This window comes from Gracilinanus agilis, chromosome 6 (assembly GCF_016433145.1).
Source record: "Gracilinanus agilis isolate LMUSP501 chromosome 6, AgileGrace, whole genome shotgun sequence".
Taxonomy (NCBI): Eukaryota; Metazoa; Chordata; class Mammalia; order Didelphimorphia; family Didelphidae; genus Gracilinanus; species Gracilinanus agilis.
In genome coordinates, this window is record NC_058135.1 from 8234855 (window position 1) to 8257579 (window position 22725).

Consider the following 22725-nt stretch of genomic DNA (forward strand, 5'->3'; position numbering starts at 1 on the left):
GGTAATATTCCTTTCTTTGGATCTGGATATCCAGAATGGTTCGCCCAGTTCAGCATTCCTCCCACAGTGCCTTCTGTGCTCTCTCCACAGCTCCTCCAACACCAGCTATGCCCATCTCTTGTCAGCTTTGCCATTTTGCTGGGTGCAAAAAGAAGCTTTGGAGCTGTTTCCAGTTCCATTTCTCTTAGTTTACAATTCTTCAGCCATTTCTCCAATGGAGAATGGCTCTTGGTCTTTTTGTTGTTAGCTTGGCTCCTTGTCAATGCTTGGTTTCACAGTATGTCCTGTTGCATCTCAGCATTTGGATGAGAAAGATAAAACAGTGTTAAGGATCCCCATTCTAAAAGCAGATTGCTAAAGTACTATAGAAGCATAGCACTCTTTCTAGGGCTACTCCCCCAGCTTGTACTAGCATTCAAGAGTCAGGAGTTCCCAGAAGATAAGGACTGTTATTACTCGGTGCTCTAAGACAAAGGTTTCAAATACTGTTGTTCACAAGCCCCAACTGGGGTCTTCCCCTTTAACAGTCAGCCAGTAGATTTGATAAAAATTTAGCAAAAACATCCATTAAAGTGGTATAGTGAGAATGAAACATTCTTTTATGCCCCTCAACTATGGGACATACTCCTTGACCAATACACCTTGGTCCATCGGAAGAGCAGACTTAAACTGGGGTACAATGATATTGAGGCATTGAATGATATTGACATTCTTTTTTGCTCCATGGCATGTCCTCTCTTCTCCAGTGACTGCATTTTTCCATCAATTTGTCCATTCTCCTTCTGACTGGATATGGGGCTTCCTATTGGTTTAATTTGTCTAATCCAAGATGGTTATCTTCTTTGCTATGGGTCCAGGTTCTTTGATGACGTGGTCAGATGTGAGGGGGTGGGGTAGAAGAGCAAGAGAGAAATCCCACCCCCCACCCCGACTCACCTGATTCCCAGCCACTGCCATGCCCCAGGGATTTGGTTCCAACTCTGGAAATGGAATCCTCAACTCCTGAACTCCAAGTTCAGTCTTCCCACACTGGCCTGGTTCTCATCCTGATTGTTAGATTTGGGATTTGCTGGCCTTTTTGTATAGCCCAAGGGGTATAACTTTTTTTTTAAAACCTTTATCTTCTGTGTATATAGAAGAGTGGTAAGGGCTAGGCAATGGGAGTTAAGTGACTTGCCCAGGGTCACACACCTGGGAAGTGTCTGAGGCCAGATTTGAACCTAGGACCTCCCATCTCTAGGCCTGGCTCTCAATCCACTGAGCTACCCAGCTGCCCCCCCCCCCAGGGGTATAACTTCATTTTCTCAGTCCAGCTTAAGATGCTTTCTAATCAGCCTTGATTGAGTGCCTACAGGCCTGTAATCCTCTCAAATTGTTTTTGGACTTATTTTTACCTTATGAAGGGATTTTAGGAAAATGATTTAATGCTGAGTTTGTGGATTGATTGGAATTTCATTGAGGTGGGGCTGGAGCTGCCATCCCCTTATAGAAATGTAAATAGAAAAAGATAGAAAGGAGGGTGGGAGTAGAGTGGAGGCAGAGGTGGCCGCATATCAGACTAGGGGATTTGTCTTTAGAGGCAGCTTGTTATATCATGGTGGCTAGTTCCTTGGACTTGGAGTCAGAAAGGCAGGTTCAAATCCTGCTTCAGATACCCATCAATGGGCAAATCACTTAATCTCTTTGAGTCTCAGTTTCTAATTTGTAAAATCAGGATAATAATTATGTCTCCCTCTGAGTGATCTTTTTTTAACTCTTACTTTCTACCTTAGAATTGATACTAAGTGTTAGTTCCAAGGTAGAAGAGCAGTAAGGGCTCTTGGAAGCATTTGGGATCAAGTGACTTGCCCAGGATCACACAGCTAGGAAGTATCAGATCTGAACCCAGGACCGGATCTCCAGGCCTGGCTTTCTATCCTTTGCCCCTGTTAGGGTAGAATGATTTTGATGATCAAATGAGATAATGGATAAAAAGGATCTTATGAATGAATTAAATTGCTCTATCAATGTAAGCCATCATTATCCTCCTACAGAGTTGGATAATATTTATTTTTGACTTTGAGGTAGCCTTAGGAAAAGAGCTGCGGACTTTATCTCGTGGGGAATGTGCAGACACGAAGGCTATAAATGAAAAGCCCTGAGATGAGACGTATTATGTGGGGCAAACCTAAACCCCGCTGCGCTTCCTTTGTTTGTGCCCTTGCTAGCCACTGACCCTGTACAAGCACCAGGAGCTATCCCAGGTAGACAAAAAAGGAGAGAATGTGCTTCCCCAAACACTATTTTATAGAAGTTTCATAACAGCTGGGGCTCCATGATGGCAAAATAGAATCATGAAGTTCTGGGTTCAAATCTGGCTACTGCAATTTCTTCACCTGTAAACAAGAGAAAATGATAGTGATGGCCTCACTGGGATTGTTGAGAGACTCAAATCCATAAGCATTCTGTGAGCACTGTTCTATGGGTCAGGCACTGTGCTAAGTACTGGGGATACAAATGCAAAAGCAAAAACTCGCTGCCCTTCCTGGGAGACCACAAATATCTTTGATCATGTCAGTCTCTGTGAGACTTCATTTGTGCGAAGAGCCCGCTCTTCGATTGGTTGGGTCTCTGGAGGTGGGATGGCGTGGTAAAGAATGAAATGAAAATGAGCCAGAGTGCAAGTGAAATTGCAGGGGCTGTTCCTTCTCTCTCTCTTGTGCCATCTGCTGATTTTAATTTTTATACCCTCTTTTCTTTATGATTTCATACAGGTTTTTTTCTTCCCATACATTCAAAATCACATATTAACTTTTGAAACATCACAAGATTGACATTTACCAAATATCTTACTGTGGTTAAACAAAGAAGCAAGCTTGTCAAGAATTATTCATTATGGGCTGGCTTAGTTAGAACTTATTCTTTTCAGCCATGCGTAAGGTACAAGTACATCAGTTCCTAGCTAAGCATAATAGTTAATTATATTTTACCTAATTATATTATGTACATAGTTACGTTATATCAGTCTGGTCCAATGTTTTGTTCCCATGGTGTTTTTTCTGTTATAGGATCACTAAGAATACAGTTCTGGTAGGGTGATTCTGTGCTAATTTGTCATTGCCATATTTTCCTTGTGTTTCACTGTTTCTATGGTCTGTAGGAGTTTGGGAACAAACTCAGGCCAGGTATTTTCTTGCTGGGAACTTTAGAAACTTGCATTAACTCACTAACTGCTGGTTTTTTGCTAGGCTGATTCTAGGGGAAACCTCTATACTCTAGGGGGTTGTACAGGGGTTTATTTTTGGATAGTGGGTAGTCTATGGCTGTGATTGTTCTTGCCATGAACCCGTATTGTTTTTCTGTGTCTCCTTGGAGCCGGATAAGGATATTGATTGCAATAATTTCAATACAAGTGAATGTCTCTGTAAAAAGAATCACGTGGGGTAAACTGAGCGTGGAATTTCCATCCTCCCGACAACCTGCTGTGCTGGATTGTCAGAGCTTGTGAGTAGCCGTGCTAACCTCACAGCCTCGATGGTGTCCGGCACATTTGGGGTTTTCTTGGCCAAGACACTGGAGGGGTTGGCCATTTCCTTCTCCAGTTCATTTTGCAGATGAGGAAACTGAGGCAAACAGGATTAAGTAACTTGCCCAGGATCATGTAGCTAGATTTGAACTCAAGTCTTCCTGACTCTGGGCTTAGGGCTGTCTCCACTGGGTCGCCTAAACCCAAAAGGAGAAAGCAGGTCACCTTAGGCTCAAGCAGCCTAAATGTGTAAAAACACTTTGCAAAGCTCAGCGTGATACAGAAATGTCAGCTAATCATATTTACCCAATGGGATGGAGAAATTGGGTCCATGTTGGTGATTCCAACATCATGTTATCCCCGCCTATAACAGCAGAGGGATTTGTCGCCTTTCTCTTCCCCTTCAGAGGCTTGTTTTGGCTTCTCCCAGTAGGAAAAGACAGCACGTGCCTTTGGGATTGTTCCACCCCCTATTGACAAGAACATTTAATTCAACTCTGAGTGGAAACGAAGGATGCTAACAGGGCTGTGATTGGGTCAGCAACAGCATGGTGCCTCCAGAGATAAATACTGCCTGCCATGGCAGATGCTGCTGGCAAGGTTTCTTTGGCATACACGATGATAAATGGAAGCCTCTCTTTTTTGCCCTTTTCCCTCTCTCCAGCTAGAGATAAATGGCTCCCCTCTGATCCTCAGATCATCTCAGAAGGCCTCTATGCAATAGCTGTTGTGCTCAGCTTCTCCCGGATCGCCTACATCCTGCCGGCCAATGAGAGCTTTGGCCCCTTGCAGATTTCTCTTGGTAGGACTGTGAAGGACATCTTCAAGTTCATGGTCCTCTTCATTATGGTGTTCCTGGCATTTATGATTGGGATGTTCATATTGTATTCCTACTACCTGGGGGCCAAAGTCAACTCTGCTTTTACCACGTAAGTAAGATTTCTTTCTTTCTTTCTTTCTTTCTTTCTTTCTTTCTTTCTTTCTTTCTTTCTTTCTTTCTTTCTTTCTTAATAGCACAGGGGGGCAGCTGGATGGCTCAGTGGGTTGAGAGGCAGGCCTGGAAATGAGAGGTTCTGGGTTCAAATCTGGCCTCAGACACTTCCTGGCTGTGTGACCCTGGGCAAGTCACTTAACCCCCATTTCCTAGCCCTTACCACTCTTCTGCCTTGGAACCAAAACACAGTATTGATTCTAAGACAGAAGGTAAGAGGTTAAAAAAATTAGCACATGAAGAACAATCCTGATGGCTACAGGTGAAGCCAAGGAGAAATCTGAGAAAGAATGGATCTTTGAGGACAATATATGGGCCTTAAAAACCCACAAATTCCCATTATCTACGGACTATGATATTTTTGTGTATTTTGTTAACAATTTCTCGATTACATTTTAATCTGCTTCAGAACCCTTGGGAGTTTTGCTGCTGCAAGTTTGACACCCCTGCTCTAGATCATGTCTAAACAGCACAGAGTACACAGAAACTACCACTCTCCAAAGGAACCGGAAATCACACTAGCTTTTTTGGCTACCTTATAACACTGTTGACATAGTAAGCCTGTGGTTCGCTAAAACCCCCGGATCTTTTTCAGACAAAATGCTATCTAGTTATGATTCCTTCCTCAGGTAAATTATAAAAGGCTTTTTTTCCCCAACCCAAATGTAGAACTTTACTTTTATTGTGTTTAAATTCCATAGTTCAAAATTTTTTAAAAATAGGCCCAAACCTCAGCATTTCCCCATAAAAACAAGCAAAATGATAATCGACACATATAAAATTGTCTTCAAAGTCAAATCCCTAGAGTCTGACTTGACTCCCTACTCTTCGCCTGTCCAGATTCGTTATGGATTCAGCTTCGTCTTCCACATTCCTGAAGCAGCAGCCAGACGTGCTCTTGGTTATGTACAGGGCTGTCACTCTGCCAGTGCCCGGCTCTGTTTCTAAGGACCTTTCTTTGTTATGGGAATTCGCTCAGGGATCCGTTGTTGGAAGAGAATTTGGTGTGAGGACCTGCTTCCTTTAAAAATGATCATTTCAAGTCATACGTGGCGTGGATTCTGTTCATTTTCTCCACAAGTCACAAAACCAATGAAATATTCTGATGAGAATTAGACCCCCGTCTCTGGGGACCTGGGAACCGTCTGAATTATGGGTTCTACCTCTGGCGTGGTCCCTATATCACAGGACTCAGAATTACCTTAGAAATCATCCAGTGCCACCTCTCACTTTACAGAGGAGGAAACTGAGGCCCGTGGAGGGGAGATGACAGGATCACCCAAGTGGCAAGTAGCAGAGCTGTGACACAAGCCCACGTACCTGTCGTCGAGGCCAGGGCTCTCTCCTCCAAGCTACACCTCGTACATCTGGCCTTTGATAGGTCACGTAATGTCTTTGGGCCCCAAGTCACCTATGAAACAAGAGAATAAACTATCACTTTGGGAGTCTCTAAGCCTCAGTCTCCAATATGTCAATCAGTTAGCCAGTAAGCTTTATTAAATACCCACCATGCTGGGTCCTGGGAAGACGGAAACAAAGGCAAAACAACGCCTGCCCCCAAAGAGTTTACATTCTATTGAGGGAAACCACAACAACTTAACTTAGGATTAAGAGAGAGAGATATAAGTTTTACCAAGTGCTTTACACCTCATTTGCTTCTCACAATACCCCTGTGAGGGTGGTGCTATTATTACCTTTATTTACAAATGAGGAAACTGAGGCTTAGTGGTGAAGTGACTTACCCAGGGTCACAAAGCTAGTGTTTGAGGCAGAATTTGAACTTGATTCTTTCTGACTCCAAGCACAGCACTCTCATCTGTCATGCCTCCTCGCTGCCTCAACATGGACCCACGTAAGCACACCTAAAACAAAGTAAATCCAAGGTTTGGTTTGGTTTGGTTTCGGGGGTTGAAGGAGGCACTCCCTGGCAGTTAGGTGGAGATCAGGAAGGGCCTCATGTGGGAGGAAGCCCTCAAGCTGAAGATTAAAGGGGGCTCGACAATCTAAGAGGTAGAAATGAGGAGGGAAGGCATTCTAGACATGGCGGTTAGATGACTTTTTCATAGGAAAAGAGATAGAAAATCTTATGTGAGGGAGAGGAGGCAAGATTGGTTTAGACTGCATGAAGGAGGAGCAAATAGTAATGAACCTAGACAGGTAAAGTGAGGCCAGTGTTCTGAAAGATTTTTAGGGCCAACAGAGGAGTTTGCATTTGATCCCAGAGGTATTAGGAAGCTACTAAAGCATCTTGAGTAGGGAAGTGGCACTAGCATACACATGCTTTTAAGAGTGACATTTTTGCAATAATAGAAAGTCTGGATTAGAGGGGAGAGAATAAATGCAGGGAAACCAATTAGGAGGCCATGGAAAGAGTCCAAGCAAGAGGTGATGGAGCCTGAACCAGGGCGATGCCACGTAAGGAGAGAGAAGGAGATCGGTGTGAGATATTTTGGAGACAGAATCAACAAGACTTCACAACAAAGTGGGTATGGAAGAGTAAAGGAGAGGAGAACTGGGTATGTAGATCTGGGAGGCATCTGAATAGAGATGGTAATTGAATCCTTAGAGGCTGGTAAGCTTAGCAAGAGAGAAAAGAAGAGGGCCCAGGACAGATCCATGAGGGACAACCATAGTTATTGGATGGAATATGGATGATGTTCTAAAAAGGAGTCTAGATAGGGGGTCGGGCAACAAAGATGGTGGTGCCCTTGATCAAGTGAGCTCTCATCTGTATTTGTTGAATTTGAAATACTTCTTGAACATCAAATTCAAAATGTCCAATAGGCAGTTGGTAATGGTGGACAGGATCTCGGACAAGAGCTATAGACTTTGCTGTGGGCAAATCACTCTGTCCAAACCACCCTTTGGGCCTTAGTGTCTTCCTCTGTAAAGTGAGGAGTATGGACTAGATCAGTGGTATCAAACTCAAATGGAAACGGGGGGCCACTAATCCCCAAGGGGGCTATATATTAACTTAGTTTTAAAATGTTAAAATGCAATATTTTATAACAGATATAATGGATAAATTAACAAAATAAATCACGCAAAGTAATTAATAGAAGTAATAAATATACTTAATAAAATGCAACATATATATAACTATATATAATATAGTTAAAATATTACAATGCAATTTATCCCTGCTTTATTATATTTTTATTCATTTAAAAATATTTCCCAGCTACCTTTTAATCTGTTTCCAGCTATGTTTGGGAGAGACGCAAGCCGCACACAACCTGCTGACCACATACTTGACACCCTCTATCAGATGACTTCTTCCAACTCTAAGTCCATCATCTCTGTCCAGAGTCCTAACCCACCACCTTCACTTGCTTTCTTGTCAACTGCTTCCTAAAAGGAAGCCCTCTCTTCTGGCACACAGGTCCAATCTGGGCCCATTTCCAGACCTTGTCCTTTCCCACTGCTCCACTGGTGCTCAGCCATGTCACCTGCATGAAAGGCCTTGTATCTTCCTCTCTACGGGTCTAAATTCTACCCATACTTCAAGACTCGCCTCAGAACCCGCCTTCTCTATATGGTCTTTCCTGACCAGTCTCAGCCTCAGGGAAATCTTGCTTGTCTGAAATCCTTTGTCCGTGCCTGTCATCCATTTCTACTCCCCGGTTCCACCTCTGCTCCAGAGGTCTAGGACAACCCAAAGAAAGCTGGGTTGAGGCTTTGTTGATGTTTTCATTTCCTGGGTGGCTGTGGCTCAGCCAGGCCTTTTCCTCATGGTAGACAGTGTTTTTGAGTCATTCAGGGGGTGCCCACTCTCAGATCAGCCAAGCCTTTGGAAATCCATTTTCTGGTGGGAAGAGGGAAAGCAATTTATTTCTCAATTGAATTTGTTTGACTTAGGTCCTAGGGACAGGAATGTAGCTAGGCTTCTTGTACCAGGGCTTCTGGTAAGTCATCTGGAGCAATTCTTGTGCAGATGGGAGGTGCGGGGTGGCAGGGACGAGCACACCAACCAGCCACGCCTCAACATGCTTTATGGCTTGTTTCTTACTCATTAGTTCTCAGAGATTGGGTTCAAAGGCAATCAAAGAGCATATTCCATTACTACCTCATAGTTTCTCTCAAAAATGATCTCAGTAATTAGTGAGCTCCAAGTTCCCACTCCAGTTTATGAAAACAAGAGGGACTTCTTTTCCCATAAGCTCTTTCCCATTTCCTGGGCTTAGACAAACATCAATATTACTGGCTATATTACTTTTTTGGGGGGGGGTTGTTTTGTTTTGTTTTTAAACCCTTAACTTCTGTGTATTGGCTCCTAGGCGGAAGAGTGGTAAGGGTGGGCAATGGGGGTCAAGTGACTTGCCCAGGGTCACACAGCTGGGAAGTGTCTAGGGCTGGATATATTACTTATTAATAGATGCTGGGTGGCTGGGTGTTCCAGTAATGTATGGGCTATCAGGAAGATCACAAAATCCACATCTGATCAATGACTACAACCGCTTTGCCCACCTCTGTAGACCCAAGAACCCCAGTCCAATCACAATCCCTTTTCCTCAGGACGGCCATTAAAGCATTTTCTCCGGAAGTCTTCTCCACAAGATAAATGTTAAACTCGGTTCTCTCAAAGTATCTCTCCAGACTTTCTCGAAGGAGACAGTCCACTCTCTCTTCCTCTTGCTCCATGACAGCGAACTGGCAAAGTCAAGTCAACAAGTGTTTACTAGCTCTTACTGTGTGCCAGGCACTGCGCCAAGCACTGAGAACACAAAAGTAAACAGAAAGAGAGATAGCCCTTGCCCTCAAGGAGCTTCCATTCTAGTGAGGGAAAGAAGCTAAGAAGAGGGAAGGGAAAGGGGTGGAAGAGAGCGGATGGGAGGCCTGGGGGTGGGAGGAGACAACAGAGAAAATCCTTAGGGTCAGGACTGTAGCCTGAAGAAGCATGACATGCTTGAATGTCCTTCTTAAAATGGAGGTTCTAGGAGGAAGCAGCCAGTTGGAGGAAGAAGCTGGAGAAACAGAGGGTTCTTCTAGTGTGAGAAGCTCATGATTAGTGTAAACTTCAGGTTGAAGAGGTTTCTGTGGCTTACATGGGAGAGTCAGGAGTGCAGCCTGGAGTGGAAGGTGAGAGAAAGAAGTGTAAAATAATGAATCTTGAAATATAAGTAGGAACCAGACTATGGAGGGCTTTAAAAGCCAGAAGAGTTTGCATTTTATCCTGAGGGCAATAGGGAGCCACTGAAGTTTCTTGAACCAGAGACTATCCTGCTGACAGATACAGTCAGAGCTGTACTTTAGGAATATCAATCATTTATCTTTGTGGAGGAAAACCTAAAGAAAGGCTCTCAGTTCTCTTTCTCGGTACCACAGTCTCTGTCTGACTATCACCATTCTCAAAGTCTTGCAGACTTGTTCTCTCAGAGTAATTAACTGCAATCTCTCATGGACTTTTTCTGTCATGGCAAAGTATTCAGTCTCTCACAGACCCTCTTTGTAATAGCAGCTAAACCGTTTCCTTTCTCATAGAAATACAGTGACAATAACCAAAGCCTCTGTGAGAGAAGCTACTTAAAGAAGGGTAAAACAAAAAATTATGGAGTGCCTTTCTAAGGGGAGAGACTGTGACGTGAACACAGAGAAAGAGAATATCAAGTGGGGCGTGATGGGGCAAAGCAGAGATCCAGACAGAGGGATGGAGGGAATTCTGATTAGGGAGCTCGGAAAGGAAGGGAAGCCTCAGGCAGGAAAGAGAACTCGATTTGGAAAACTAGAGCTGAGGAATGAAGGCGTTCCAGCTGTGGCGAATGACCTGTTCCAGTGCCTAGAAGTGGGAGATGGCAGGTGGAATTCGGGGAACACTAAGATAAGGGTGTGATTCCCAGACAAAACCAACAAATAAAACCTCTTCGTGTCAGTAGAGGAGCTTAGAGCAGGCAGAGACAGGAAGGGATGAAGTGTGTGCCATCGTTGTACATTTCGTCCCTGGGGCCCACACGCTTGGGAAGCAATTTCTAAGACACTATGTCTGTTTTAGCAATATCTTAGCATAAAGAAGAGCCCCATCAACAACCATAAGAATAATGACTCTCGTTTATGTTGTGCTTTAAGGGTTTCAAAGTACCTTTACAAATACAAGGTGTCCCATAAGTCTTAGTGAAGCTTTAATCTTCAGTAATTTCAGAAGTAAAGTAAAGCTGCTAAGGGGCAGCTAGGCGACTCAGTGGATAGAGAGCCAGGCCTAGAGATGGGAGGTCCTGGCGTGAGACACTTCCTAGCTGTGTGACCCTGGGCAAGTCACTTAAACCCCATTGCCTAGGCCTTACCAATCTTCTGTCTTGGAACTAATACACAATAGTTATACTAAGCTGGAAGGCAAGGATTTTGGGGGGGGGGGGAGGGGAAAGAAGTATAAATGTTAGAATTAAAAAAAACGTAATTGGAAACTTTAATTATTTAGATTTCATTTGCACTGGATAATTTTCTTTATGTAATTTTGTGAATTTTGAACAATAAAGTTTTCATTTGAACAAGATGGAGCCACCTTGTCATTCATTATGCACTGGGTACATGGTAGTTTGCGCTTGACACTTTCTCAGACTGTGGGGCAGCAGAGGGGATCATCTTTCTCCTTGGCCTCCTTGGTCACCTGATCCATCTCCCTTCTTCTTTTTCTTGTGGGGTTACCCTGAGCCACTGCTGATAAAAGTTTTTACAAAGATCAAAGTGCAGTATGTAGCAGGAGATGGTGGTTATGTTGAATTTTAATCAGGAAATCAATAGTCTACAATGTTTTTGTAAGTTTAAAACATTCATACTTCAAGATATGGCACTGGGCCTGGAGTCAAGAAGACCTGAATTCAAATCCAGCCTCAGACACTAGGCATGTGCCCTCGGGCAAGTCATTCTACCTCCTCCTTATTATCTTAGGGGATAATAATAGCACCCACCTTCCAATTATGAAGTTCACATGTGGTAATATTTGTAAAGGTGATACATGGTAGGTGCTATATGAATGCTAGCGAGGATGCTGATGATTATTATTGGAGTTATTAAAGCTTTCATATGCATTAACACTTTGGGGAAATGCCATATTATCCAATTTTATCCTCATGGCAAAAATAATAGCATCTCTGGGAGGTAGGCACTCTTGTTGTTTCCATTTTCCAGATGAGGAGAGTGGGGCAGGGAGAGGTTAAGTGAAGGGTCAGGGCTCATGGAATTCAGCATTCCAGACTTTTTCCTCTGTCCAATTACTCGTGACATTTGAGCTCTTTGTAGCAAGAATGGTTCATTGCTCACTATGATCCTTCTTTTAACAGAGTGGAAGAAAGCTTCAAGACTTTGTTTTGGTCCATATTTGGATTGTCCGAAGTAACGTCCGTGGTGCTGAAATACGATCACAAGTTCATCGAAAACATCGGCTATGTTCTTTATGGAATATACAATGTCACCATGGTCGTGGTCCTCTTGAACATGCTCATTGCCATGATTAATAGCTCTTACCAGGAAATCGAGGTAAGGTGTCCATGAAGGCAGTCCCACCATCTTTTCCAGGACATCCTAATAACATGGTACTTGTGGGCTTTACCCTGAATGTTAGAAATTAGAAAAGCATTGACTGGGAGCCTCAAGGAACCTTAGAGGTAGCCACTCCAGCCCCTTCACTTTGTGATGGAGCAATTTCCCTACTGAATTCTGGGTCGAGATTATTGTCTACTTGTCGTGCCTGTCCCAGACTGAATGAATGAAAAACATTCATAAACACTTACTGTGCTAAGCATTGGGAATACAGATACAAAAGCAAGACCGTCCCTCCTCCGGAAGCTGGGAGAGAGAGCATATGCAAAGGAGGGCTGGTCAGGAAAGGGCTTCCCTTTCGAGAAGCGATGAGAGTATTTGTGCCCACTGTTCTCAAAGCAAAAAACATGGAGAGGGGGATAGTACCCAGGAGACAGCAGTGTATCTGGGAATGTGGGACATCTGGGAAAATGTACTGATAGAACAGCTGAACGGACTGACCATACAACTGTTTCTCAACATCTGGAAAATGGGCACTTTTCAAATGCTTAGTTTTTCTTGTCTGCATGGCTAGACTCATTTCTTTTGAAGTCTCAGCCTTGTTGTGATGTTTTGAGGAATGATGCATTCAGCACAATATCATCTACAGGAAAGAACACTTGAAAGATTCCACAATTTATGGGGAATCTTTCCTTTTGAACTCTGTATTGGACAGCATTGGCAAACCTTTTAGAGATCATGTGCCCAAACTGCAACTTCAAGCTGCCTGCGAGCCCCCCGCATTACCCCAGACAGTGGAAGGAGGAAGTGCTCACATTGAGCTGCTAGGTGGAGGGGCTCTGTGGAGAGGGGGGATGGAGCAGCCCCCTCCAACACACCGGAGCACATGTGCCACATCTTTGCTAACACAGGTATAGGGCATCCTCCATGCATGGCCAGCTCCTGTTTTATGTCTTGCCTGAAAGTCATGGAGTAAGGGGTTGTAGTGACTAGAGAGCAAGCCAGAAAGAAAGACCTGAGTTCAAATCCCACTTCTGATAGATGCCGGTTATGCCATCTTGGGCAGGTACTTTGGACAATTTCCTAAGAGAGTCAATTGCAGAGAAGGTGCTGCCCTGTATTAGTGGAGGGAGTTTCCTCATTTGAGAATTCCCATTACCAGTGAAGTCCCAGCTGCAGTCCATATCTTCATATTAATAGAGGCTGACTGAACAGTTATCTCTAGGCTTTTGTTTTTCTATTACCTTAACATATGGATGAAAGATTCCTTTTTGAAGGATAACTTGATTTTGTTCTATAGAATCAAAGGCATTTTTGTAAAAGACAGACAACAAACACAACAGAAACCTATATTCTCTGTATTTTTTAGCCCATCATGTGACTATAAAGATGTGGTCCACTGTAGAAAAAAGCCTATCTGCTGCATTTACACATTTTCATCCAGGATATCCTTAACACATTTGTGTTATGGATTCTCATAAAAATTTAATACAGATAAAATAGTCATCATGGGTCAATAGTTGCAATAAAAGATTAAAAAATAATAAATTACCTACATATTTGCATCTACATCTTGAAAAAATCCTACTGGGTTCTGTTGCTCTAGATCAGGTGTTTATAACCTTTGTTGTGTCATAAACTGCTGGTGAAACTGAGGGAGCCTTTCTCAGAACACAATTTTTAAATGCATAAAATAAAAACTATTAGAAATTACAAATGGAACCATTTGTATTGAAGGGCAATTGTATATTTAAAAAAGAAAACATTTTTTGGGAGACTGTCTCCCTATCTCACTCAGTGTGGAAACACATCAGCTGCTTATTGGTCTCATTCCACTTTGTCCTACTCTGTTTCTGAATCGCCCCTCCTTAGGAAGCCTACTGGCCACTCCTCCCTCTTCCTCCCTATTTGTGCCCAACTTAGTGCAGCTCAGAACTCCAGAACTCAAGCAATCCACTGGTTTCAGCCTCCCCAGTAAGCAGGGATTGTGAACATTACATACGACCATGCTTAATGGGAACCAATTGTATTGTAGTCCATTGGTAAAAATATTTTGAAAAGAAGTTTGTGGGCTCCAGGTTAAGAACTTGTGCTGTAGGATGCTTTCTGAACAATCTGGGAAGACTTTCTTGGAGGTTTTTTTTGGGGGGGTCTATGTTTTCTTCTGTAATATGGCCAGTATGGAAATACATTGTACATGACTGTACATGTACAAATTACATCAAATTGTTTGCCTTCTTGAAGGGGAGGAGAAGGAGGGAGGGAGAGAATTTGAAACTCAAAATTTTTGTAATTGATATTAAAAATTGTTTCTTACATGTAATTGGAAATTATTCAAATCCTTGCTCGTGGGAGCAGAGGAGAACTGCTCTAGAGTATTTAGTTTAAAATATAAGTTGGTGTCTCTCTTGTTTCTTTCATGATGCAGGATGACAGTGATGTTGAATGGAAGTTTGCTCGATCAAAACTTTGGTTATCTTACTTTGATGATGGGAAAACCTTGCCCCCGCCCTTCAGCCTCGTGCCCAGTCCCAAATCCTTTATTTATCTCATCATGCGGCTTGTTAATTTTTCCAAGTGCAGGAGGAGAAGACTACAGAAGGATATAGAAATGGGAATGGGTAACTCCAAGTCCAGGGTAGGTATTGAAAACTCCTCCAGGCCTAAAATAAATGTGTTCGTCTCCCCATCATTGTCCTTTGTTATTTGTAGACTATTTTCTACTTGTGAAGTTGAAAGGTGTTGGAACTCTTCATGGACTTTCCTAGAATAAGCCATACTTTAGTATCATCCTAGGCATTTAAAGAAAACTTATATGCTTTTAGTTAAGGCCATTAGAGGCAAAAAATGTCCGTAGAAGCAAATAATATAAATTTTCCTTTTTTATCATATTCCATGTCTCTACCATTAATAGAACATTTAAAAGTTTTAACCTAAATCCTTTAGGCTATAATTGAAACTCATTTTTTCTTATTTTATCTGGAGCAGAAATAAATGACTACTTCCATCATCTATTATGTATTCTTGCTCATAAGCATTAGCCACTACCCTCACTCCAAAAAAAAAAAAAAAAAAAAAAATCTGCAAGCAATCTCTTCTCAAGGCTAAATAATCTGAATTTCTTAGAAACAGATATAACAATGAATATAGATATAGGGAAGCTCAAGTCAGCCTTGTCAAGTTTTCTTGCAGACAATTTCAGTCATTATTTGAAGGGCCTGAATTATCCCAAAGCAGCATTGGGGATAAAAACGGAATGGGGGAAATTTATGAAATAGCCATGTTCCATGATGGCGACTTTGTTTTTGCCAGAGAGGTATGTACATTGTAGGCTGAGGGCTGATTTCGAGACTTTAGAGAAAGGAAGTACACAGTGGGGGAGGTGGGGAGGGGAGCACAACCTCTGGCCTTTTTTTTTTTTTTAAACATTATGTTGGGGGAAAAAAAAGAGATTTAGAGAAGGTATGGGACCACTGTTTGGGGTGGATGGGACAATGATAACTGACCACCGAGCTGCTTCAGTCTTCTCTTATTTCTGCTTTCTCTGCCAAGGAGAGAATGATGTTTACCTGTCTATAACAAACAAAATTGACCAGCTGGATGAGATAAATGAGGCAGCGGTAAGAAGACACTTAGCTGCCTTCAGGGAATTTGAGTCACATGGCCCACATAAGCTACAGCCTTCCATATCGAGAAAGCCCCAAAAGCAAAGAGAAAAGTAGGACCACGTATCAGAGGACCAAGGAAGGGCGCATGTCCTGATTTTCAAAAAAGAGAAGAGAACCAAGTCTGCAAACTCTGGGCTGACAAACTTGATTTTGATTCCTGGGGAAATTATAGCACACGTATTAAAGAGATGGTTAGAGAACCCCTAGAAAAGTTATAGTGATTAGAGAAACTCAGCTGGTTTCTATCCAGAACAGAAGGTTAGTCAGATCAGACTAACCTTGTTTCCTTTTTTAACAAGATTACTGCATTGGTCGATCAGGGGAATGCCAAAATATAATTTACCTACACTTTAGGAAAGCATCAGTGTTTTAAAAGAGAAGGTAGGTGATAATATAGTTCGATGGATTTGGGGGCTGATCAAAGGGTTAGGCTCAAAAAGTATCATTAATGGCTCCATATCAGCTTGGCAGGAAGGTTCCAGTGGTGCACCCCAGGGATCTGTGCTGGGTCCTGGGATATCTAACATTTTTTTCCCAGTGACTTGGACAAAGGGATAGGTGGGATGCTCATCACCTCTGCAGGTGATACAAAACTGGGGAAGGTAGCTAACAAACTGAAGCATAAATATCCAAAAGGCCCAAAGCATTGGGCTAAACCTAGGGATGTGCTAATAAATGTTTAACAACAGGCTCTCCTAAAAGTAAGAAACACTTTTACATTTAATCTGCTGTTATTAAGATCTTCTCCATCTCTTTCTTAAATCTAGAGTCAACAAAGCAGCCCTGATTTAAAAGTATTTGCCTAATCCAAGGTGAAAATGTTTACACTGAAAATTTAACAAGGATTCTTGTAGGTTCAGGTTGACTTCGGTCGCACCCCTGTTTGGGTCACGATATTTCCCTTGTAGGAATTGTCTAGGGATTTTCATCTCTCCAGCAGGTCCTAGTGCCAAGAATTTTTGTAGTTTGTGGCCTTCAGTGACCGAAGGGCAAAGCTGGACTCTTGGAGGGACCACACTCTAGTTGTCATCCTGGTTGCCATTGGAATGAGGTAGAAAATCAGAGATTTAGAGAATGCAGATTTCATGTATTCCAACATCTTCATTTTAGAGAGGAGGAAACTGAGGCATAAAAGAGATTCAAGGGGGCAGCTGGGTAGTTCAGTGGATTGAGAGCCAGGCCTAGAGACCGGAGGTCCTAGGTTCAAATCTGGCCTCAGACCCTTCCCAGCTGTGTGACCCTGGGCAAGTCACTTGACCCCCATTGCCTAGCCCTTATCACTCTTCTGCCTTGGAGCCAATAAACAGTATTGACTCCAAGACGGAAGGTGAGGGTTTAATAAAAAGAGAGAGATTCAAGTGACTTAGGATCATAGATCTGGAGCTGGAAGGGACCCTTAGAAGCCATCTAGTCCCTTTCTTTTTTTAGAGATAAAGAAACTGAGAGCCCAGTAGATAAATGGCATACCCAAGGCTCAAATCCAGGACCTGGGATTCAAAATCCTGGGGTCTTCCCCCTGCTCCTTCCTGCCTCCCTATGGTGAAATATTTATTATCTGAGATTTACTCTACTCACACTGTGGAAACCCACAGCTAGTTGAGGTAGGATTTGACTTCCTTTGTAACAGCTGGATTGAACTAATTTATTTTTTGAGATGTTCAGCTTCAGAACTGGTTTTTGAAGGAAAATCTGAGTTCAAATCCTGCCTCCTATTGGCCAGGTACTCTTCATGCTCTTGGCAATCCTCTATGTCCTAGTTTACAGAGAAGGTGGTGTCCGTCTCAGTGGAGGGTAATTCCTTGCCTGGGGGTGCCTTGCCTCAATGAAATCACGGGTCCAGTCCCCTGTTTCTTCCTAATGAGAAAGCTGAAAAACCCCCAATAGAAGGTTGCTCGCTGTCCGAACCTCTAATCCAGATGGTGTTTTGCTAAGTCGGACCTCTTGGAGGAGAATCTGAGTAGGCACTGCAATCCGGAAGGTGCACAGCTGGGCTCTATTTTAAGGTGCACAGCTGGTACCCTCGTTGCTACCCCGAGAGGAGAATAACTTGTCTCAGGCTGGGCTCCTGCAAATAGAAGAAAGGTCGAGCCCTCTGGAGCCCCTTCTCAGTGGCCTCCCAGCCAAAATAAACCATGTTTCAAACCTGCCATCCACATTTTCCAGCTTTCACAGCAAGCTATGTTCTCCTCCCTTCCTAATCCCGTTCACAGATGGCCTTCTCTCTCGACCACTCCAAAACAGGAAGACTGTGACGACCATATTCGTGATGCTTTTATTCTTGGGGGGAGGGGAATTTTGTTTTGTGGCCTTAAGAGATCTCTTTTGCCCAGCTGCGGAGGTCACCTTGGCCTGTAGACTGACCCCGATGTCTTGTGGGGAGCAACGAAATCCACCTCCTTATATAGCGATCTGACCGACAGTCTTGAGAAGGTCGTCTGAAGGACTAGTGATCTCACTGGTAGAGGATGAGAAAAGGCCCTCTAGGAATGCTGGGTGCCACCTTCTCTGCAACTTTGGGCGTTGGGCTCCAAGGCTGCCCGGCTATCCACTACTCCACTCTTTAGACACTATCGTGAAATGCTTCTAGGCACTGGGCATTCTCTCTTGCCAGGTCCAGTTTCTCCCTCCGTGGCACTTAGGGCTCACCCGTGGCCCCTCATCTCAGGGGCTTTTCTTTACCTGGTCGCCAGCCGAGCTCGCCTACATTTTGTTAGCTGCTGCCAAGGTGTGAGCTTTTAGTAATCTTTGGCATAACTTACTCTTTTTCAAAAGGGACTCTTTCAGATCCAAAGAAACGAAGCTGTAATGGTAGAGAGTCAATAGCAATGTTGATATTTTTGGACAAAGGGCCCTGTCTGGTGTACCTTCATGCCCCATTCTAGCCCGCCCTCATCTCCTCTGCGTACTACATGGAAAGGAATGTCAGCCTTGCTCTTGGGTGGAGCGTCATCGTTCCTCAGAGGGTGGCTGGTCATCCTCATCAGCTGCTCCCCCGAGCTCAGAACTGCCAAGCACACAGGGAGCTTTTAGGGTGCTTCCCAAAGTTCACCTCAAGTATCTCGGAAGATGCTGTAAATCAGCCTTTCTTAGGGAGAGGCCTCCATTGGGCGGAAGCACAACTCAACCACGTGCATCTCTTAAGTTCTATCTAGTATGTCAGAGGCTGCCAAACCCAAACCAGAAAATGTTTTACCCTCAAGGATCTCCTATTCTAAAGAGAGAAAATAACTCCCGAGAAGAAGCCCTTTACTTCCTGAAGAGTGACACTGCAGAAAAATAGAGGACAGACCCAGTTCTAGGTAGCAGACCCCCCCCCAGGACCCCAGAATGGAGGAAGAAGGAAGAGAAAAGTTTGTAATCTGAGCGATAGGCTTCATGCGTCTTACAGCCTGCATCATGTCAACATTTTAAAGAACGGAGGGATATTGAGTTCATTCACTTTTCATTCATTCACTGATAATAGCAATAACAAGCATTTACACATACATACAGATATATATATATATATGTATATNAGGCCTCCATTGGGCGGAAGCACAACTCAACCACGTGCATCTCTTAAGTTCTATCTAGTATGTCAGAGGCTGCCAAACCCAAACCAGAAAATGTTTTACCCTCAAGGATCTCCTATTCTAAAGAGAGAAAATAACTCCCGAGAAGAAGCCCTTTACTTCCTGAAGAGTGACACTGCAGAAAAATAGAGGACAGACCCAGTTCTAGGTAGCAGACCCCCCCCCAGGACCCCAGAATGGAGGAAGAAGGAAGAGAAAAGTTTGTAATCTGAGCGATAGGCTTCATGCGTCTTACAGCCTGCATCATGTCAACATTTTAAAGAACGGAGGGATATTGAGTTCATTCACTTTTCATTCATTCACTGATAATAGCAATAACAAGCATTTACACATACATACAGATATATATATATATATATGTATATATATTAAATAAGAATGGCTAGCACAGAGAAGAAGAAGAATAGCATTATTAGGTGCCAGGCACTATGCTAAATGTTTTACAAATCTGATCTCGTTTTATCCTCGTGTCTTATTATTCTCATTTTATAGTTGAGGAAACTGAGGCAATCCGAAGTTAAGTGACGGATTTTTTTTTACTTAAGTCTTCCTATCTCAAGGCCCCCAATCGATCCAGCTGCACCTCTGAGCTGCCCCAAAATACTTAGGCCAAATGCCTTCAATGATCCTTCCTGAAACCCCTTTGTGAAGGCTGCTAGCCCTAGTTCTGAACTCCAGAAATAAGAGGGAGCAAGTGTTTTTGATTTCCAATGACTGTATTTTCATTTACTAGGTTAATTGTATTTTTTCCTAGTTAAACCTCTTCACTCAGTCTAACTCCAGAGTTTTTGAATCACACAGTTTTAACAGCATTCTCAATCAGCCAACACGCTATCAGGTAAGCGCTCAGTGGGCCTGTATCTCCGTGTCATGTGCACATATGTGACTGTGTGTGTTTGTGTTTGTGAGTAGAGATCCATTTGTCATCTGTGCCATGAATTTCAGAGTTGGAATGGACCTTAGGGACTAGCAGGTGATTGTAAGGATGCAGAGGAGCCATTCCGGAACATTCCAAGTCAAGAATAGCTTTGCTTTGGGAAGAACAGTTAATACCGGGCTGCAGAGAACAGTCCAGGTGTGACGGCGGCATCATGGAAAGGATACAAATAAGCTTCACACCTGGCCTGGGTTTAGAAAGGCTTTACCTTCAGGCGATCCTTTCCCCCCAGATTATTGTCCGTACTTTGGGAACTTGGCTCCATGAGCGCCATCTTGAAGGGAAAAGAGTGGGTGCCCCTACTGTGAGCTTTACAATTATTATCTCATTTGATCTTCACAGTAACCCCGGAAGGTTGGGGCTTAAAATTCATTTACAGATGAGGAAACAGAGGGGAAATGACTTGTCCAGGGTCAAGCACCTAAAGAATGAGATTGGATTTGAACTCAGGTCTTAACCGATGCCAAACCCAATGCTCTATTCACTGTACCACCTAGCTGCCTTGAAATGATATTATATATTTATCATTTTAATGTCGGGGGAGGCATTTAAAAGCTGCTCCCAAACTCAAGGCTGGGTGGGCGGGAGGTGGGGGGGAGGGTCTTCCCCCCCCCCATTTGGTCATGAGAGTTACCAAGTGTTTGGGCTGTTTCTGGTGGTGCTCCAGCCCGAGGGTGAGGAGGAAGAGGATGGGGGAGTGAGGATGAGTAGCTGGTGAAGCTGTAACGGGGCAGTCCTGGCATGGGGGAGAGGCTTCTTTTCACACTGCCTTCTGTGGAGCTCACTTTGAATATTCCGCTTGGAACTGAAGTAAGGAGGATGCCAGTGCCAAAGGCAAACTTCAGAAGACTGGCCCAACGTTAGCCAGTGCCCTGGAGGCTGCCAGGGGCATGGAGCTGGCTCACCCCATTCTCCCCCGCCATGCTCTACTCCTCGTACCCAGCACCCTCTCTCCCTGTGATGTCTTCGTAGCCCTCCTTCCAGGCTCCTCCATCTTCACTGGGCCCCCCAGGGCACTTGGACCAGGCATTATCGCTGACTCCTTCCTTCACTTCCTGGGCTATCTCTACCCGATTACTGCCCACATTAACAGTGAGGCTCTGCTCTCCCTGGCAGCTGCCCTGCCTTTCCTCCCTGCCTCAGCCCCAGCTCATGACCTCAAGCAGCAAGGATACACCAGCCTGTTCAGATTCAAATAGACCTCCCACAAAAGTATTAAGGGGTGCTACTTGGGGCTTTTAGGGTTTGCGGAAATTTTTATATTTATCGTCTCATTTGGTCCATCACAATGATCCTCAGGTAGGTGCTATTACGATCCCCATTTTCATAGATGGGATAGGCCTAGGAAGACAAGGGACTGGTCTAAGGCCACACAACTGGGGAACAGTCTGAGGTAGGATTCCAACCCAGGGATTCTTGAATTCAGATCCAGAGCTCTGTCTCCTACATCATTTAGCGGTGTCAACAAAATGTCTTTTAAAGAGGGACAGAGATGGGATGGTGGGGAGGGGAAGGAGAGAAGGAAATGAGAGAAAAGGGGAGGACAGGGTAGAAAGGGAGAGAATGTGGAGGAAGAAGATAGAGGAGAGAAAGGAAGAAAGACGAGATGGGAGAGGAGAAGAGAAAGGAGATGGGAGAGGGAGAGGAGAGATGGGAGGGAGAAGCAGAGAGAGAGAAAAGAAAGGAGGTAACAAGCACTTATTGAGCACCTACCATGTACTGTGCTAAGGACTTTACAAATACTCTCTCATTTGACCTTCTGGGAGGTAGGTGCTATTATTATCTCCATTTTACTATTGAGGAAAGGGAGACAGAGTAAATTGACTTGTCTAGGATCAAACAGCTAATAAGTTCCTGAGATTTGATTTGAACTCAGGTCTTCAGCTCCAGTGCTGAAAAGAGAAAGGCGAGAATAAGAGGAGAGAAAATGAGGAAAGGAGATGGAGGAGAAAGACAGAAGAAGATAGAGAGCAGAGGGGGGAGGAGAAAGAAAGAGGAGGGAGGAAAGAAGAGATAAGGGACAAAGACACACAGAAAGAGTTCTCACCATGTTTTAACCCAAAATACTATAAATTGTGAACTCCCAGAAAAATGCTGTTGACCTTTAAAGGTCTCTGCACTCTGCTTCTCCCTAAGAGCCGCAGATCCAAGGTGAGGTCCCAGGAGTCTCTGGGATGTCAAAGCCTGCTGCTCTGCTCTCTGGGATTCAGTTGGGCAGATTATTACCATCTGGTCCTCTCCTGGGGCTGATGGCTCTGTGGCCTGCCCCTGGTGTATTATGGGGAGGATGTGGGTGCTTTAAATATTAAGGTGGAAGCAGAGGGGTCCCCAGGGAAGAACTGACAAGGCCTCAGACCCCCGCATTGAATGGAGGAACTGTAACAACTACTCATTTCTATATAATGGTGGTTTCTGGTTTTCGAAGCATTTAGTTCACCATGCCAGAGTGAGATTAATATCCCAGGTCCTCCTGATGGGTCATTAGAGATGACACAGATATACCAGGCCACTTGGGAAAAGAATATATGGAGGTGGGGACTGGGAAATAGTTTCCTGCTTGTTTGGGAAGTCCAAAAGGC

General features: G+C 43.8%; 1 protein-coding gene across 2 annotated transcripts in view; it reads left to right on the plus strand.

Annotated features, from left to right (window-relative positions):
• TRPC3 (transient receptor potential cation channel subfamily C member 3) overlaps nucleotides 1-22725 on the plus strand; it is an 84430-nt gene that overhangs the window by 56062 nt on the left and 5643 nt on the right. The window contains exons 6-9 of one of the 2 annotated variants that reach the window (XM_044680435.1): nucleotides 4170-4434; nucleotides 11771-11966; nucleotides 14398-14607; nucleotides 19964-20047. In XM_044680435.1, the coding sequence (XP_044536370.1) occupies nucleotides 4170-4434; nucleotides 11771-11966; nucleotides 14398-14607; nucleotides 19964-20047 (755 nt within the window). The remainder of the gene's footprint in view (nucleotides 1-4169; nucleotides 4435-11770; nucleotides 11967-14397; nucleotides 14608-19963; nucleotides 20048-22725) is intronic. The other variant, XM_044680436.1, reaches the window with a different exon arrangement.